This window comes from Erinaceus europaeus, chromosome 16 (assembly GCF_950295315.1).
Source record: "Erinaceus europaeus chromosome 16, mEriEur2.1, whole genome shotgun sequence".
Taxonomy (NCBI): domain Eukaryota; kingdom Metazoa; phylum Chordata; class Mammalia; order Eulipotyphla; family Erinaceidae; genus Erinaceus; species Erinaceus europaeus.
In genome coordinates, this window is record NC_080177.1 from 22,268,858 (window position 1) to 22,287,410 (window position 18,553).

At 58.9% G+C, this 18,553-nt stretch overlaps 1 protein-coding gene across 8 annotated transcripts in view; it reads right to left on the minus strand.

The window, feature by feature from the left end:
• LINGO1 (leucine rich repeat and Ig domain containing 1) overlaps positions 1 to 18,553 on the minus strand; it is a 288,113-nt gene that overhangs the window by 13,096 nt on the left and 256,464 nt on the right. The window contains exon 1 of one of the 8 annotated variants that reach the window (XM_016189430.2): positions 5,715 to 5,909. The exons of 5 other annotated variants lie outside the window; for them this stretch is intronic. Coding sequence is in view for 1 of the 3 variants with exons in the window: in XM_007525759.3 (XP_007525821.1) it covers positions 3,927 to 3,932 (6 nt within the window). In the remaining 2 variants the exon portion in view is untranslated. Of the gene's footprint in view, positions 1 to 3,926; positions 4,924 to 5,714; positions 5,910 to 18,553 lie in introns of those variants that run through there. 2 more of the 8 variants (XM_060174733.1, XM_007525759.3) reach the window with 2 other exon arrangements.

Here is an 18,553-nt window from a genome sequence, read left to right on the forward strand (position 1 = left end):
TTTAATGAAAGAGAAATTATCAGAGCACTGCTCAGCTCCACCTCATGGTGGTGCTGGGGACTGATCTGGGACTTTAGCACCTCAGGCATCAAAGTCTTTTTGCAGAACCATTACGCTGTCTGCTCTCTTTCATTCAACTCTTCTCAAGCACCACCCAGCATCAAGTCTCACTTCCCAAGGGCCTGGGTGCAAAAGCAGGTTTTATTGGGGGGTGGAGGCTGGGGTGGTGCTACGCATTGAAACAATGAAGCAAAGTTTCCTCAGCCTTCCAAGGGGGGATCACCCCTTTCTAAGGGGGGTGGTGGTGATGAGGATAGAGTCACGGAGGGTCCTTTGGCCCTAAATGTATATGTGGGGAGTGTGTGTGTGTGTGTGTGTATGTGTGTGTGTGTCCAGTTTGCTTGGCTCCTCCTTCCCAACTGTTCTTGACCATTCTCTAACTGGGGAAAGTAAGGCACAGGGGGAAGGTCACTTAGTGAGCTGGCCCCCACCTCAGGCAGATGAGAGCCTGAATCGCAGGCCTGCCCATCACAGGGGGCATGGGTGAGCCTAGGTTTGCATGCCGCAGCAGAAGTGCTGGTGGGGGTGGGGAGGACTGGGGGCGGCCCAAGGATGACACCATGGCACGTTTCCCATTGAAGCCCTAAAGGAACATGCCCAGTAGCCCAGCCATTTCACTCTGAGCTGGCTTCCCCGGGCATGTTCCATGGGCTGGGCCAGAGGGTTCAGGGCAGCATCCTTCTGGGAAGTGGTCCCCATGCCCCTGGACAAAACAGCAAAAGCTCTGTGCTGTGTTCCAATGCTGGAACATTACACATCAATGAACAGGGATAGACTTCATCTACTGCCCATGGCAACCACTGAGGGGAAGCTTCAGGACATGATCCTGAAGAAGAAACAGCCAATTTTCAGAGGCCTGCCTACAGTTTGCATGTTCTCTTGTCAAGTTCAGAAATAACCGGAACTGAAATATATATATATATATATATATATATATATATATATATACACACACACACATATATATATATATATCCATCCCTGATTTTTTTTTCTTAAAGGCGAGGGCATGGCAAATAGATCATCTAAGGGAGTGGTGGCCTCAAAGAAAGAGGCTGGTGTGTGGGCTGGGGGGAAGCAGCAGGAGGATGGAGAGACATCATCACTAAGTGCCAGTCTTCTGGCTGCAAGCAATTATCCTTAATAACACTGAATGCCGAGTCCAGTTTTGTGAGCAGGGGGCAAGAGCAAGGAGGAGTAGGCTGTGCCCACGCCCACAAGCTGGTGACTGGTCCAGAGAAGTTAGGTAACTGGACTACAGCCACAGAGTTAGGAAGAGGTAGAACCCGGATAGGAACCCAGGCCTCTAGCTCCACATTCAGCAGTTTCACCTTAAAATGACAAGGAACACACCTGAGGAGGGGGTGGGCTCAGCCTCTGGGTGCTGGGCCCAGTGCCCCAGGACATTCATTCATTCATTCACTCATTCATTCAGTGCATAAACTAAAGTCAGCATCAGAATGCCAAATGATCCCCAAATGAACCTGCCACCTCTGCACGTACTCTTTCTCTAGGTTTGAGAGAGCCCCTACTTTCTGCTCAGTCTGTTTAACAATCTCCAAACCCAGCCAGTCTCTCTATCTCCCCATCAGATCCTGTCCCTCCCACACACACACCCCCCACGGAGCACCCCTGGAGCCCCCAGTGCTATCCAGCCACCCACAAGGTTGAGGGCAGTTTTACTCCAGGAAGCCCCTGTCACCAGGTGCCACGGGATCCCTGGATCTCCCTGAGCAAGGTGGGAGTGGTGGGGAAGAGCTGAACGAAGGACTGCCCAGGTGGTGGAGGGGTAGGGGGAGCTGGGGGCTTGAGTGGGAGCTGACAGGGAGTCTAAGGCAGGATTTGGGACTGAATGCCTGAATAAGTAAGTGCCTGCTATGGTGTGCAGTGGTTCTAGTCAGCAAGACTCTACACTGTGTTTGCTGAAGTGGGGCAGGAGAGAGGGCAGTATGGGAACAGTCAGAAAGGCTTCCTACAAGCGGGGGTAGGGGGGAAGAGGGTCTTCTGGACAGGGGACCAAGCCAAGAGATGGTATGCAAAGGGCCTGGGGGAGTGATCAGAGAGCTCAAGGGGGTAACCATGGGGTGATGTAGGGGGGGGGGCTATACCAGGGGGCCCAAGCCAGGCCTACTTCCTTACCCCTTCAGGGACACACAGCCTAGGGGGATGCCTCTGAAGAGTGTGCCCCAGCCCCCCCCCCCTTTCCCACCCTGGCACAGAGCCATCCACTGGGAAGCACCAGGAGGGCAGGACAGGACAGGATGAGCCATGGTCGGTGGGACCCGGAGTCATCTGGCTTCATGCTTTCACTGATGTGTGTGTGTGTGTGGGGGGGGGCTATCCCCATGAAATTCGGTTTTAGGAGACAATGCCTAGTGTAGCAAGAATGGCTGCTCACAGGCAGAGGACAGAGCACCCTTAAGGGAGGGGAGCTGGGAGGGGGTACTCTAGCAGGTGGGAGAGTGGTGTCATCACCCCTCCTTCCTGTCACACACACCCAGCTCCCTAACTGTAGACTAGGACCCACTTTAATTCCAGGCAGATATGTATGTATGTATCTGGGGAGCACTGAGCTTGAGCATTCCCAAGACCCACCTCACATTTGAAGGTGGTGGGGTGGGGAAGAGCAGGAACAAGACAGGGGGATGTCAGCATGGGGAGGGGCAGTTGGGTGCCCCCTTCTGCTGCCCTCTCACCCCAGGCCCAGGGGGAGGAGTGGGGGGAGCAGTCATTAGCACCTTCCAGCACCTTCCCCAAGAGAGAGCTCCAACAGAGACAAAGGGCCTGGGAAGCTCTGACCCTCTTCCCTGGGGGCAGTCCTTGCGGGGTGTCTGGGTGCTCTAGCTCACTGCTCCTGGGCCAGAGCAGCTGGCATCGTGACCCAGCAGGGCTGTGCACCCTCTGGCTTCCCAGCCTGGTAGAGGGGAAGAGGTGGGCTGCACAGGTCGAGAAGAGGCTGCACCCAATACCCCTCGGGGCTCCATGCACCACCAGGCCCCATCGTCCAGCCCCCCTTCTCCCCCTCCTGACCCTGGGACCTCTGAGAACAAAGAGGAGGTGCTGATGCCAGCACAACCAGCGCTGGCTGGGACCCAGGGCCAGGGCTCCCCGCCGGGCGGCCCCACCCTCCTCAAAGGGGTGACCACCTGGAGGGCCACTTCTGTGGGTGCCTTGGAGAGCAGAAAGCCCCGTCTACCTGGAGGGCGACAGGGGACGCCCTCCTCACCTCCCACTCCCCAGCGGCTTCCCTCCTCCCACCAGCCTTGCATGGAGGGAAGTGGGGCAGGAGGAAGAAACCTCTGGCTGCAGACAAAGGGGCACCCCTAAGGGGGGCCCGGTGCTCCTCGACCCCACCCCTCCCTCCTCTAAACTCTCCCTCCTTCCCCTCACTGGGCAGGGGCTGGAAGGGGGAAGGGAGACCGGAGCTCACGGAGAAACTGGATCCCCCATCTGCACCCCAAGGCTGGGATGCGCGGTGCTGGTTACCTCCTGGGGTGGGGGTGGGGGTGGGGCTGAGGGGGTCAGGGCTTTTCCCGGGTTTGTGGAGAGTGGCCGCTCTCAGGAAGCGCATCCTCCAGGGTGACCAATGCCCAGAAGAGGTAGGGGTGCAGGAGGGGGCCTGAGAGGCGGGTGGGGTGATCTGCACAACCCCAGCCCTCCTCCCCTTGCCCCTAGACAGCCTAGAATTGGCTGGGTGGTAGGAACGAGGGAAGAGGAGGACCCCCTTCCCCACTCTGAAGCCGCAGGGGATCCAGTCTGTGACCCCCAAGGAAAGGTCTGCATGGCGCGGGGGTGCCCCGCAGCCTCAGGAGAGCGCAGCCTGGGCCGCTGCCACCCCCCGGGGGGGCTCTCGCCGCGGGGCTCACCTGCATTTCGGGCGCGCAGTCCGTCCGCTCGACTCGGTCGCCAATCGCATGTCTCCCCCGCCGGGCCCCAGCCCCTGCCCAGCCCCCTCCTCGCCGCCGCCTCCTCACCGACACCTCCGCCCGACAGTCCACTCCCTGGCGGGGCTGGCCGTTTGTCCGTCCGTTCGTCCGAGCCGGGGCGCGGGGAGGCGGGAGGCCACCGGGCCGCGGGGCGGCGCTCAGGATGTGCGCCGGGGGCTCAGCTCCTGCGCCCCTGCGCCCCCGGCCCGCCCGCCGCTTGTTCCGCCTGTGCCGCTTGTTCCGCTGCCGCCGGGGCCGGGGTCGAGGCCGCGCGCGCTCCGCAGCGGGACCGGGGCCGGGGCTGAGACCGGCGGGCAGCGGCCGCGCATGCTGCTCGGGACCCCGCGGGGAGAGGGGCTGGAGCGGCGGGGGGGGGGGGGGGAACGACTCCGCGCGCTCCGGGCCCGGCAGGAACCCGCCGCCGCCGCCTGCGCTGTCTCCGGCCGCCGGCTCCCGCTCCCGCGCCGGCTCCCGCCCGGGCTCCGCGCTCTGCCGCGGCGCGGGGAGGGAGCGCTAGGAGCGAGCCGGGCGGGAGGGGGGGAGGAGGGAGGAGCAGCGGCGGGAGCCGGGCGGGGGAGGAGAAGGCGCGGCCGCAAAACCGAAAGGAGGGGGGAGTGAGGTTAGGGGGGCGCGTCCCCTTTCAGCCAAGGGGGCGGAGAGCCGGGAGCGCCCCTACCGCTCCCCTGTACGCGCGGGACAAGGGGCCTGGCGAGGAGAAGCTCCAGCTTTTCACAGGCCGCGCCCCTCCGAGCCTCGGGCTCCCGGGAGTCCGGCCTGCGGTGCTCTCTCCCGGGCGGGCCAGCGCCCTCGCGCGTGGCCACCTTCGTGTGCGCGCCCAAGTATGTCCGCGGGATCCCCGCACACCCGCGTGCGGGCAGACACGCACCGGGCTGGTCAGGATGCGCGTCGCCAGGGTTGTTTGGAGGACGGCGCGGGAGGGGCAGGGCGGGCTCTCAGCCTGCGCGGGTCCCCGGGGACTACTCCGTGGACCCGCCCCTGCAGGGCCCGCATCCTGGAGGCTTGGGGATAGAAGGACAGGGACGCCCCAGGGGGCGGTGGGGGGGGCAGCTTCGCGGCTGCACCCCCATCGCTGTTTGGCGCCGGGTCCCGAGTCCCCGCCCAACCTAGATTCGCGCCCAGCAGAGGGCAGCCCGCTCCGGCCCAATCTGACCACGGGCGCTGCAGCCAGCGACCAGCAGAGGGCAGCGCGGAGCCTCCGCCGCTCTCGGTCCCTCATGCTCCCCAGTGGTTCAGGGCATCCTGGGCTAGAGCCACGCGCTCAGAGTAGAGCCTCCCAGTAGGTCCTCCTTGGTGGGGCCACGGGGCGGGGCGCCAGCTGGAGAGTCCCCGCGAAGCCTGCAGAGTGGGCTGCGCCCAGTTAGGACCGCAAGTCCACAGCACACCCCCGTCCACCCCCTTGAAGCCAAAGGCACAGCTTGGTTAGAACCACCGTGGGGCGCGAACCCCATTAACACATTAACTCCTGACACCAGCTTGAGACCACAGGTACAGGGAGACAGAAAAAGAAGCTGAGACAAGGGGTGGGGGGTGGGGTTTTAGACTGCCACAAGGCCTCAGAATGTCCAAGGCAGACTAGGATCCTAGTCTGATACTGATGACAGAAATGTGGCTGGCACAGTGGGGCACCAGCCTCTGCCCACCCCACCCACCCCCCAACAAGTGTAACCTCGTGCGTGCAGACCTGCAGGTTCCTGCGCGCAGTCCTACCTGGAGAAACGACTCCTGTCTTCGCTGCCGAGGTCCATGCTCATGCTGGGCATAGCTGGAGCCCGGGAGAGCAAGTGTGAGGCCGGGCAGAGGGCGCTACAGCCACCCCCAGCAACCCCAGGAGGAGGCGCTGCTTGCTACCCAAAAGGAGAATCCCGGGCTCAGAGAGGTTGCAGCCTCGTCCTCAGTCACACAGGTAATAAAGCCTGGCCCGGGATTTGAATCGCTTTCCTGGGTTGAGTAAACCAATGGGGGCCGGGCTTGGCAGCAAGGGACTCCGAGTGGGCAGGAAGCAGGGAGGCGGCGCAGGCGGGCCCCCTGGCCCCTCTACTGACTGGGCCCTCCTCTCCCCCCCTTCCAGCTCTCAGCTCCCCCACCCTGGCTGTTTGTGAGTTTCCCGTGCGCTCCCGCCCTCCCGCGCCGCCTCCTCCCACCAGCCCGCCAGGAATAGATGCTCGGCTCCTGCGTAAAGGCTCCGCCAGGCCCTGGCGGCAGGCGGGCGCAGACCCGCTGCGGGGCGGGGGGCGGGGGCGGGGACTATTTCTGGTGTGGCGACTGACGCAGGCCTGGCGGCCACGCTGCAACCCACCCCCAGCTCACCTGCTCGCTGCCTGCCGGCCTCAGTGATCAGGGAGGAGAAATGGGGGCAGCCCGGGTTTGGGATCCCCGGGACCTGCTCCTCTCCCTCTCTGCCTGGGACGATCACATGGCCCGGCTGCCAGCAGCTGCTCCACTGGACGACCTGGGGAGGCATTTCCCGAGTTTCCATGCTGGCCCCTGGTCTTGTGACCCAAATACTCCAGAAAAGGGGGCGTCATCAGACCCTCTCTGGATCAGCCCTCTCTATTTGGGCCATGGAATGGGAGTCTCCCCAGTCCTGTCTGCTGGGTGGGCCCCAGTAGAGGCAGCTCATGAGATTCCCCGGGTCCAGAAAATGTGTGTCAGCAGGACTGCCCCGCCGGGGCTGTCCCCTGATGCCACTAACCCTAACCCTCACAGCCAAGCCTCTGTCCCTCCCAGTTCTTCCCTGGCTCCCACCAGGTCTTCAGCACCAAACCAACAGAGTTCCAGTCCTTTCATGCCTTCCAGGCTGAACTGGCCATAGATGTCTGGCCACTCTCTCTCTGCTGCCTCCCTAGGCCGGGTGCCCCTACAGCAGGCCTCAGACTCTGTTCCCGAGGCAGCAGGAGCAGACACTGGTGGCTGCAGGGAGGAGGTGGCATGCCCAAGGAACTCAGCCCTTGCATCAGCCAAGCTGGAAGCCCAGTACAGGACTCGTCTCCCCTGAAGCCTGGCACTACTGTGCCCACCGCAGAGGGGAACACACAGACTCCGGGAGCACTGCCACCCGGCCCTGGTTCACTCTGTGCAAGAAGCAGGGCTGGGCTTGTTGCATCTGGGGTCAGAACCCTGCCCAGCACCCTTGTCTTGGGGTGGGGAGGGGTGGGGAGTGGGGAAGGGGGTAAGCTGGGGGGCTGGGGAGTGGCTGAGGCTGAATCAGCCTCCATTTGTCCCAGGGGTACAGGGTCAAGCAGGTGGCACAACCAGGCCTGCACCCTCTGCCAGCCCATATCCCAACAGCTCTGGGGTTTACGATGATGGTTATTTCTGAAGGCACTTGAAATTAATGACAGCTCTAAAATGGTCTGGACAGTAGAGTCATTGCAGAAACCTCTAATTAGAAAGAAAAACAGAGACTAGGAGACTGGGAGGTGGTTCTGGGTGCAGGGCAGTGTTGGGAGGGGGCTGGAAAGCTAATTCTAAGGTGCCCTGTGACCTTGAGGACAGGACTGGCCTTCCCCACCTGAACATCCCCTTCCTCCCCTGAATACCCCCTTCCCCCAAGCAATGAGAGACTGGCTTAGGGGCAGGGGGGTTCTGCCAGACAGTGGGGAGTGTGGGGTGAGGGTTCCTTGAAGTCCCCCGTCCCTGGCAGGTGCAGAAGCAGGAGGGTCCTGTAGCTGCAGCAGAAGCCCCATGTCCACCTGCAGCTCTTGTGGCCCTGCTGCTGGGGTCACTGATGCCACTGGCCTTAATGAAGTCCTGGAGGCACAGTGCAGCGGATCAGGAAGTGGCAGGAAATCCATAGGTCAGGCCCTGCTGCTGGCCAGCCTAGGGATGTAGCAGCGGGGCATCAGGGGTGCTGGCTGGGGAGTCCCATCTGGGAAGTGGGCTTGGAGCTGTGACCAGGCCTCCTGTCTCCTTAAAAGTGTCTCCTGGGAGTCGGGCTGTAGCGCAGCGGGTTAAGCGCAGGTGGCGCAAAGCACAAGGACCGGCATAAGGATCCCGGTTCGAACCCCGGCTCCCCACCTGCAGGGGAGTCGCTTCACAGGCGGTGAAGCAGGTCTGCAAGTGTCTATCTTTCTCTCCCCCTCTCTGTCTTCCCCTCCTCTCTCCGTTTCTCTCTGTCCTATCCAACAACGACGACAATAATAACTACAACAATAAAACAACAAGGGCAACAAAAGGGAATAAATAAATAAAATAAAATATATAAAAAAAAGTGTCTCCTGGGCAGCCAGCAGGGGACATCTGTACAAAACAGCTGGATGTGAAGTGCTGATGGGCATGGGGTGATGTTCAAGTTGAGCCCCAGACTCCAAAGGCAGGCCACCCTTACTTCCTTGGAGCAACCTGTTCCTCTGGTAGCAACCCCCCCCCAAGCTGATCTCACCACCCCCAGCTCCTTATGACCCAAGACTGACTTGGCCCAGTCCCTCTTCCTCCTCTCTCACCCATTAGCACCCTATGTACCTCCTCCTTCTCCCCTAAGTCTGTTTCAGGCTCCCTAGCCCCCAGGCTTTGTACCCCGGGCACCTCTCTGAGCCTTAGTTTCCCTCTCTGTAAAGCAAGATCATCAGCATAGCCCATTGCACAAGCGCACCCTGGGCTTGGTGCACACAGTAGGCGCTTTGTTAACATAGGTCTCCTGTAGTTGTGAGACTCACTGCCATGGTTTTTCCCTGTCTCCAGCCCTGCAGCCCCTTCAGAGCAGGGCTGGACCAGATTTCAGAGAGGCCTGGATCAAGCTCCCCACCCTCCAAGAATGGGAGACACTGAGGCAGGGCCTGGCCTGCCTGTCCTCCAGTTTCCCCAGCCCAGGCTCCTGTGCAAATGAGACCCAATTAAAACCACTAATCAGGAAAGGACTAATAGTTTCCCCAGAGCAGGGAGCCAGGACCATCAAGGGGACATTCTGGAACCCTCAATTCTCACTCCTCCACACCTTGGAGACTGTGATCACCCCTGCCTCTGCTGGAAACATCCCAGCCTCTTTGACAGTCACTTGTCCAGAAGCCACTTGAGCACCAGCCACTTCTTTCTTGAAGTGCAGGGGACTTGGGGTGACAGCAACAGCTCTCCCCGGGAGGACCCCTAGGCAGAATGCCCCCCAGAATGATGACATCCCAAGACCAGCCCATCCCCACACCTGAGAGCCTACCACATGCCCGCCTAAGCCATGCTGAGAAGCAGAAAACTGGCCTGGGGCCAATCCCTGAGGGTTCCCCAACCCCAAGGATGTGATCTTGCCCTTTGCTCTCTGGAGACACAGGGACTCACCCTTTATTGACAACCTGTACCCGGCTTAGTGGAGACAGAAAGCCATTCCCCAGCCCCTTGGCCTCTCTGGGAGTGGGGGCTCCAGGTCTGGCAGAGCGTCTTCTCCCTCTGGGAAGCCAGGCTGGGCTGTCCCTGAGACCCTGTCAGGGGAGGCTGTGCCAGCAGGCTGCACTGCTCGCAGGCCCATTCATTAAGCGCCCGTCTGGGTTCTGCTGTGCAGGAGACTTGTTTATTAACTTCAAGTTGGAACCGGCTATTAACTTCTGGCAGAGGCAGCCTAGCGGCTGGAAAAATGTCCAGTGGTGGAGCAGCCCCACAGTCCTGAGTTCTAGTTCTGTCTTTTTTTTATTTGTTTTTATTATATTGCCACCAGGGTTATCACTGGGGCTCAGTGCCAGCACTACAAACCCATCTCTCCCAGTGGCCACCCCCCCCTTTATTATTTTTTTTTCTATTTTATTTCACAGGACAGAGAAAAATTGAGAGGGAAGTGGGACAGAAAGTGAGGGAGACAGAAAAAGATACCTGCAGACCTCCTTCATCACTCATGAAGCATCCCCTCCCCCCGCAGGTGGGAAGTGAGTCCTTGCACATGGTAACTTGTGCGCTCAACTGGGTGCACCACTGCCTGACCCCCTGAAGTTCTGGTTCTGCCTCTCACAGTTGTGTGCCCCTGGGTCAGTAACTACCCCTCTCTGAGCCTCAGCTGTCCTGGACAAGCCAGCTTGGAAGCAGATGCACCTCATATCCTGACTGCAGGTGACAACTCCCTAACTGGCATCCCGCCTGCAGCCCCCTTCTCCACTCCCCCACCCCACTCCCCACTGTCCCAAAGATCAGGAGCCAGGGGCAGCCAGCCACAAGCTATGATGGATCTGTTGCTCCAGCCACTAGCTTTTGGGCGTGATGTCAGGCAGAGGCAGATGAGTGACTGCTACTCACCCATGCAGCAGGTATTCTGTTCCTTTCTCCCATCATGGCTGGGGTGGGGGGAGTGCTGAGACAATGCAGGTTGTGGGGGAGGGGGTAGTGATTATCTCAGGAAGTTCTATGTCCTCCAGTGCCATCCTTGCTCCTAATAGCTTCTGGGTGTATACCCTGGGAAAACCCCATGAAGGATAGGTTCTGGAACATTCACAGAGGGTGGTGTCTGGACTAGAGAAACACTGGAAATGTCATGGTTGTGTCTAGATGAACAGAATATGGTGTGGGCATGCAGTGGAACACTATGCAGCCCTGAAAATGGATGGACTACAGCTACACACACCCCTAAGAGATTCTTACTAACATAACACTGGGAAAAATAGATATGCACAAGATGGAACCATCTCTAGAACAATTAAAGGCAAGCCCCAATTTTATGAGCTGTGTGTGCTCAGTTTCAATTCCAGGAGTGCATTACCTCTGAGTGATAGCTGGGCCTCTACAGAACCTCACATTTCAAGTGTCTACTCTGGGAAGACAACAGGGCTCTAAGGTGCTTGTTTATTCCTCTCAACAACACACAGGGCCCAGTCTGTTATCCCTCTTACAGAGAGGGAAACTGAGGCACGAGCTTCTCCTAGGTCTGTAAGTGTGATAGAAAACCAGGACTTTACTCCGCCACCACCTGGGAACCACTTCATTCACCCCCTGTCTAGTCTTCCATACACAAGGTAGATGTCCCCCTCCCCTGGGCTTGGACAGACGTATTGGATTTGCAGAGCTCCTCAGCCCAGCTCAGGAGGGTCTAGAGGAGCTGAGGGGACGTCGAGAGCTGTATGTGGTTACAGCATTCAGGGAAGGCTTCCTGGAGGCAGGGGTAGATGCTTTTGCGAGGCCACTGAAAATATCTTTTCATGTCTTTCATTCCTTCACTCACTTAATTCATTCAACACTTACTGCAGTGCTCTCTGCATCCCCAAAGGGCTCATGGCTTGGTGAGCGGGACTCAAGGCAGCATGCTTGGGGATGGAGGGGAGGGATGTGGACATCAGGCACACCAGAGGCTAGGTGACACAGGAGGGGACAATACAAAGGACAAAGATTAGGTGGCAGGGTCCCCAGGCCAGCTCAGCCCTCTTCTGGAGGGAGGGACTGAGAGCAGGGGAGCTGAGACCCTAAAAACATATGTGACTCCGTGCAGACACTGGAAGGCGCACTCCTTCATGACTGATGGCAGGAGAGAGGGAATATGGACAGAGGCACCCACCTGCATCACCCCATCCCTTCTGGCTGGGCCCCAGGGCCGCTGCCCTGCCGCTAATGTGCCCATCAATTACTGGAGTTATAAAGAAGAAAGCAGGTGTCGTGTGGCACCCGTAAGCAGCTTGTTAGCTTCGACTAACTAACCAAGGGTAGCCTGGGGCTCCCCTGCACCCTTCCTGCCGGCATGAGGAGAGGCAGGAGTGGAGGGAGTGAGGCTGGGGCTCATTGCAGAACAAGCAGAGGCTGGACATGCCTGCGCCTGAGGCCTGTGTCCTGCCGCCCCCCTCCCCCCAGCTGTGTGACCTCGGGGCAAGTCACTGGCCCTCTCTGAGGGCTTCCCTTCCTGCTCTCTACAGAGAGCCCAGCCTTCCTGGAGGGCTTTGGGGGGGATGGGGGAGGAGCATTTGCATGTTTCAGTCCTGATGCCCAGAGGCATGTGCTGTGCAGAGGTTACTCCACCCACCCTCCTTCTTCCCTTGTCCAACCCCAGCCTCACGGGGGCTCCTACTTAGCTCAGGCCTCATGAGGCTTCCCTCTGCCAGACTCAGTTTATGCTCCATTAAGGCCTGCATTCAGGACATTAGAAGTGGGGGGGGGGCAGTGGAGGTGGGGGGTTGTGCAGCTGCTGGGACTGGGCCCACCCCAGTCCCCCACCCAAGGGACAGAGGGGGATGCCAGAATCCACCGTGGAGAGACCTGGTGAGGAGGGGGTGTTTGGGGCCGCTGGGAGTCTGGGGTTCTGCAGACTGGGACACTCCCACCCATGGGGCTGCTGTGGGTCCCCCCAGAGTACCCTCCCTCATCACTGGGGTGTCCATGGGGTGCTTGGCTCTGCCAGGGGCCACACCAGATGAGGAGAGGCAATCAGGGCCTGGCAGGTAACCCCCACCAGTCTAGGAGAGGTGCCCTCCACAACCATCCGCTTTCAGTTGGTGGCAGGCAGGTGTTCAGGGAGCTGAAAGGCTGCCCCCCTTTCTTGCCACTGCTGGACAAGGAATAGGAAGTGGGGGCATCATTTCCAAGCCTTCTGCACCCCACCCCACCTCCAGCAGAATACCTGGGCTTCTGCCCTCTCAGCTCACCTGACTCTAGTGTGGGAATAAGAATGCAAGAGATGGGTAGGAGAACCTTCTAGAACATGGACCCTCTGGGCAGAACGCTTCATGGAACCACTGCTCGTGCTCCAGGGGGCCATGAGGATGAATGGGGAGGGCTACTCGGAGCCCGGAGATAAAGTGCACCATGGCCAGCCCCCAACTCTGGGGGTGAAGGCTGGGCTGCTGGGTCTGGATGTTGTCCAGGTACCTGCTCTACAGGCAGAATCTGTGTTCCCTGGGTCAGGTCCAACAGGACACATGGAGGTGCACAGGTCAGGGTGTAGGGCAAGGGGCAGGGGGTGGCCCCAGGGCTTAACTGAGCACCTGCTGGTGGCAGGTGACCTGGTTTCTGTGACATAGGCAGTGCAGCTGGCACGGGAGGAAATGTGAGTGAGACCAGGAGAGCAAGAGGCAACACACACCCCAGAGGAGGTGGCAGAAGATGGGGTGGCTTCTCAGCCCCCCTCTCTGTAGGTGAGGACCCCACTTCACAGATGAGGAAACCAGGGCAGGGAGTGCTGAGGCTACTGGCCCTGGTGGAGCCAAGACTGGAGGCTGGGCTCTGGGCCTGGGGGCAGACACTGAGGTTTGGGGTGGGACAGTGGGACTCCTCTCTGCTGGGCTGGTGGTGGGTGGTGGCAGAGAGTTCTGGAAGGTCCCAGACATGGGAGGGCACCCGCATGCTCAGAGCAAAGTGATCAGACATAGTGTGTTCACACCACCTGCCGCTGCGTGAAGAGCAGCCAGAAATACCTGCCTGGGTGCTGGGCAGCTCAGTGGGTGGTGGGGAGAAGCTTGGAGGCCCCAGAACCTCCCATGACTCACCCCTGGGGCCTCCCCAGGGGATGCAGACTGCCCCCTACCCCCCTGTCTTCCAGAACTGCCATGTCCAGGGGTGCCAGCCCTCCTCAAAGAGACCAGAGCAAGGGAGCTGCCCCTGAGAAGTAGGGTCAGGGTGTGGGAGGCTGGGTACACAGGAGAGACTTCCCACTAGTACCCCCAGATCCACCACACTGCAGGCAGGGGGACAGGCACATCCAGTGAGCACACTGGGGGTAGGTGGCGGCGGTGGGGGTTTGGCGTACATCTCGTGGCTAAAGATAAATGCCAGCTAATGTCTGGGGTGTAGGACGCATCGTGAACACAGCCAGCCCCTCCCCACTCCAGTTCGCCCCCACCTCCAGCCGGCCGGTCTCTGACACAGGTGGGGCTGCCACCCAGGATACTCACATCCCCAGCCGGCTGTCCTGAGTGGGAAACCAGGCTCTGCCTGTGGGACAGGGGACACCATCAGAGCACAAGGTTCCTACCCAGCTCCAACACCACCGGGAGTCCTGAGGCCCCAGAATACCTCTACCCCCACCCTCCCATTGGGCGGGCACCTGAGGGGACCCCATGAATGAATGACAGCCCACATGTGCCTCAGTTTCCCCAAATGATGGGTCTCTGGCACCTCTTCTTCCAGAGAGGTTATCACGGAATGGACAAGCCAGGCACAGCCCATGGTCAGCAGGTGTGGAGTGCTCCCAGCCTGTGCTCCACAGATGCCCCCCCACACCTGCAAAACCCCTCAAGCTTGTGCCCGACGAGTGAGGGGATGGCTGGCAGAAGGCTCTGCCTGACTGGCACACACGCTGGCACATGCTGGCTCCATCCAGCATCCCTGCTAGGAGTCCTGCTTCCCAGCGCCCCGCTGTCATGGCAACCAAGACTGCTGAGTTGGGGGTGGCTGGGGGAGGAGTGGGACGAGAGGCAGAAGACCAGCCTGGGGTTCCTCCTCCTCCCTGGAGGGCCTCCCAGAGGCCGGCCAGCCTCCCCTGCACATGCCTGTCCGAGGCCCACCGCTCACCCAGGTCCAGTCCGCAGGATGACTATTGTCCACTCTCCAAGCCCTGAAGTACTGATAGACCCCTACACTGGTGCCCAGGAGCCCCCAGGGAGGGGAGGTAGGGCCAGCCTCCAGAGACAGGAGAGTACACCCCTCTATGTTGGGATCCAGGGAGGCAGAGTCCCCATGCAGACCCTGGGGACAAATAAAAGGCCAGCTGCTTCTGGAGCATTTCCTTCTTGCGCTCAGGCGCCTGGCTTGTCCCCCCCCTCCTGAGGAAGGCAGTGGCCCCATGTCCTGCGGAAGAGGACAGAGGCATAGCAGTACCTGAGGTCACAGACTAGTAGGCAGCACATGGTGACAGGAATGGTGTCCCCAAAAGGCTGAGGAGGGGGGCAGTGTGGGGCCAGGTCCAGGACGGGCAATGTGGGGGTGCAGGAATTTGGAGTGCCCTCCCTCTCTCGGTTTATTTTGTGGGCCTTGAGGCTGATGCTGGAGGACCTGCCCCAGGGAAAATATGATGGCAGTCTGGGGAAGATAGGTGCCCCTGCCACCCCCTCCCCCATCACCCTGCCCCAGACAGTAGGCCCTGGAAAAGCAGGCTAAGAGGAGCAGTGCACAGGCTAGGGGACATGTTCCCTGAAATGAACCCAGGGCCACACACATGCACAGCAACACCACTGACTGGCCTCCCTGGCACAGCTTTTTCATTCTTTATTTCTTTGGGAGAGAGGAGAGGGAAGGAGAGAAAGAAACAGAAAAAAACACAGGGAGAAGACAGATAGCACAGCAACACTCCAAAACCCACAGAGCTTCCCTGGTTCCCTCTGGGGTGCTCTCAGGTGGTGCTGGGGCTGGAAGGTGTGTGCTCTATACAGCAAACCATCTCCTGGCCTGTGACACCACTGTTCATCCAGGCCAAGGAGGCCAAGGACTTCCCAAAGCTGAGCAGGATTTAAACACAGCACCCAGGTGAACAAAAGCGCTTGGACAGCATGTTGCAGGAGCTGGGTGGGGCTGCCCGGTGGAGTGGGGCCCCAGCAGCCCCAGCAGGACAAGATCAAACTTTGGCTCTCCTATCTGCTTTGTCCCTCTCTGCCTCTCCCCTTCCTTCTTGCCTTATGTCTTTCTATCACTGTGCCTTTATGTCCAGCCCTCAGCACTTTTCCTGAAAGAGAACAGCTGGGCTGCTGGAGTCACAGAGGATATTTATTTGACTATTTTGTAGATTCCCTTCTCTATGAAAACGGACGCCTCCATAGCTGATGGACACTGGCCCATGAAGAGACTTCTCTCCTTTCCTCTCTCCCTCCAACCCACCCCGGCTCTGTTCCGGGGTGGGGTGGGGGGTCTTAAAGGACAGGGCAGCTGGGAGTAGGGGGTGGCAAGTGAGGACCTGACTATCTGCTGGGTCTCCTGGTGTCATCCCTGACCCCATTTTACAAATGAGGAGACTGAGCCCCAAGATTCTGTAACTGTACTAAGCTTCACAGTGTCAGTATTAGCCACAGAGCCAGTGATGGGCATCAGGCCTGGTACAGGGAAGGAGTGGTGCCAGGCCTGCTTTACAAAGGGGAAACTGAGGCTGAGTGAGGGCACGGCACTTGCCTGAGGCCACAGAGCTGGCAAAACCACCAGTGGAACCACACATGAAGCCACTCAACTGGATCCTCTCCTGCCCTCTTCCAGGCTGGCAAGAGGGAGAGGTAGGTCTGAACTCAGATTCATCTATACCCTCCTTGCACTGCTGGGCTCTGCTCAGATACTGACTGTGGTCACTGAGAGAACACTGTATGGTACTTCCACCCAGGGGAAGGGCCCAGCCTGAGCCCAATTCCTGAGGCCAAGGGGTCTGAGCTCCAGAAGCAAACCAGTTGGGGTGAGGACCCCCGGGCCATGTGGAAGCACCCCACCCCCACCCCAAGGTCACTCCTTACTCGCCCCATTCTCTGGGACTAAACAGCTCTGTGGACCCTGCTCCTCTGGATCCCAAGCTGCCCTCTGCTGCCTGAGGACCCAGGAGGGGACAGTGGGGATAAGGCCCCAGCCTCAGACCTGCTGTCACACACCTCTGGTCCAGGAAGCCGGCACAAGCATCTCACTAGGCCAGAGGTACACAGTGCCACACATGTAACTGTGGGCTTCGATCTGGTCCCACACAACCCAGACTCAGCCAAGTGTCTCTGGGTCACACCAGGAAGGAGTGACCACCCTAGTCTTGGCTTGGAGAGATCTTGGGGACTAGGCATGGGAGCACAGGGGATGATAGTCCAAGGATCCCTGTCTTCATAGCAGTGCATGTGCTAGAATGTTCTAGCCAGTGCATGGCCTGTGCTTATGCTGGAGGATTCTAAATCAACATATCAGGGGACACGTCCCAGTCCCATGCCCAGTGACCATGACTTTACTCAGGTAAGATAGAAGACTCTGGGAAAACGGGTTTGGCTGATGTGTGTGTGTGTGTGTGTGGGGGGGGGGGTTGTCCAGCTATAATGTGTGAGTTTAGTATAAAGTAAGGAATCCCAGAAACACCACATGAATCTGTGATGCAGAGCTGACCATAGAAGTGACAGTGACTGTGGAGAAACAGTGACATAGGTTCCTTTACTCAGGGCACAGGGAAAGCAGAGCCTGGAGTCATGATGTTGAGAGGTGACAAGTCCTTGAGTGAGGAGGCAGTGGCAGAGGGAAGCGGGAAACAGTGACCCTGGCTTCCGGGCTGAGCAGACAGCCCTGCAGGCCAGGCCTTCATTGCTAACAGAAGGGAGAAAGTGGGAGAGATATTTGGGGGCTTAAATGTCCTGTGTAGCAGGCTAGAGCTGGTGGGGCTTAGCTCCCCCAGGCAGCAGACTTCACTGAGTGCCTAAGACCCCCGTACTGCTCACAGTTTGCCCAGAATGGAGGGACAATAAAAAGGTATGTGTAGGGGGCTCATGCTACCAGCTGACTGGGGCACCCCAGGGTTAGTCAGGAAGCCTGGGCTCCAGCTGAAATCACCCAACAGGTGACCCTGGTGACTACATCTGGCATCCTGAGCTCCAGTTACCTCGGGTGACAAGCAGGAGGGACATGAGATCAGTCAGGAAAGAAGGGTGTAAACTGTAAAGCAGCGAGCATGTCGGGTGGAGAAGCCCAGGTCCTCAGGGGCCACGTGTGGAGTGACAAGCCCGGGGGAGGCCGGGATGAAGTCCCTGTGGTCTGCACGCAGGCGCCTGAGTATGTTTTTTTCCAGCCCCAAGGCTCCGGGAGACTCCACCACCGCCACCACCACCACCGATGTTTGGAATGAGGGGGAAGAGGAGGAAGTGAGATTTCAGGATAATCTTAAAAGCTAGAAACAAAACAAAAAAAAAAAATGATTACGTGTCAAAAGGAGTGGGGAGGCTTAAACGGCTCCCAGGTGGGACACAGAATAAAACAGTCTGCTGTTATTTTTCCAATTTTCTCCACGGATGGTCACCATAGCAACCCTAGGCGTCCAGCAGGGGGCAGCCTGGACCCCGAGGGTTTGTCTGGACCACACAGGCTGGGGGAGGCAGCGGGGGTGCGGTCACGGGGTGGCTGCCATGGAAGATGGGTGGGACAAGGACTGTTGCTCCACTAGACAGGGCACAACATGGAATTGAAGGGGGGCGGCTCCCATAAGTCTGCCCTGAACCCCAGCTACTGACAGGCCAGAGGGACTCAGTATACCGAGCATCTCTGGGGTAGAGAAAACAAGTACTGATGGGAAGCTCACTTGAAGGGGGAAGCTGAGCTCAGGGGAGAAGAGGTGGGGGCTCTGCTTGTAGGGAACCTGCTGGGTACTCTCACTGTGTATCCTCAGTACCTGACCCTGCAGGAACCTTTCTCTGAATAAATGAATGAATGACAGCACTGAATGAACAGAGTGGGCAAGTTCAGGTGGAAACTGCAAAGAGGCAGCTGACATTTCTTTCTGGTAACTTGCTGGTTGGTATGTGGGTGCTTGGCCCTGGAGAAAGCACCAGCCCAGAGAGGCAGCCTAGCGGACCCGCTGGCCAGGGAGACTAGAAGAATCTTAATTGGTCCAAAACCTCTGGCCACCCGCCTCTAAACAAGTGGTAGTAATTCCTCTTGAAGGCCAAGTGACAAAAGCACCATATCAGTATCAAGTAGGGAGCAACAACAGCCTATTTCTGGGCCAA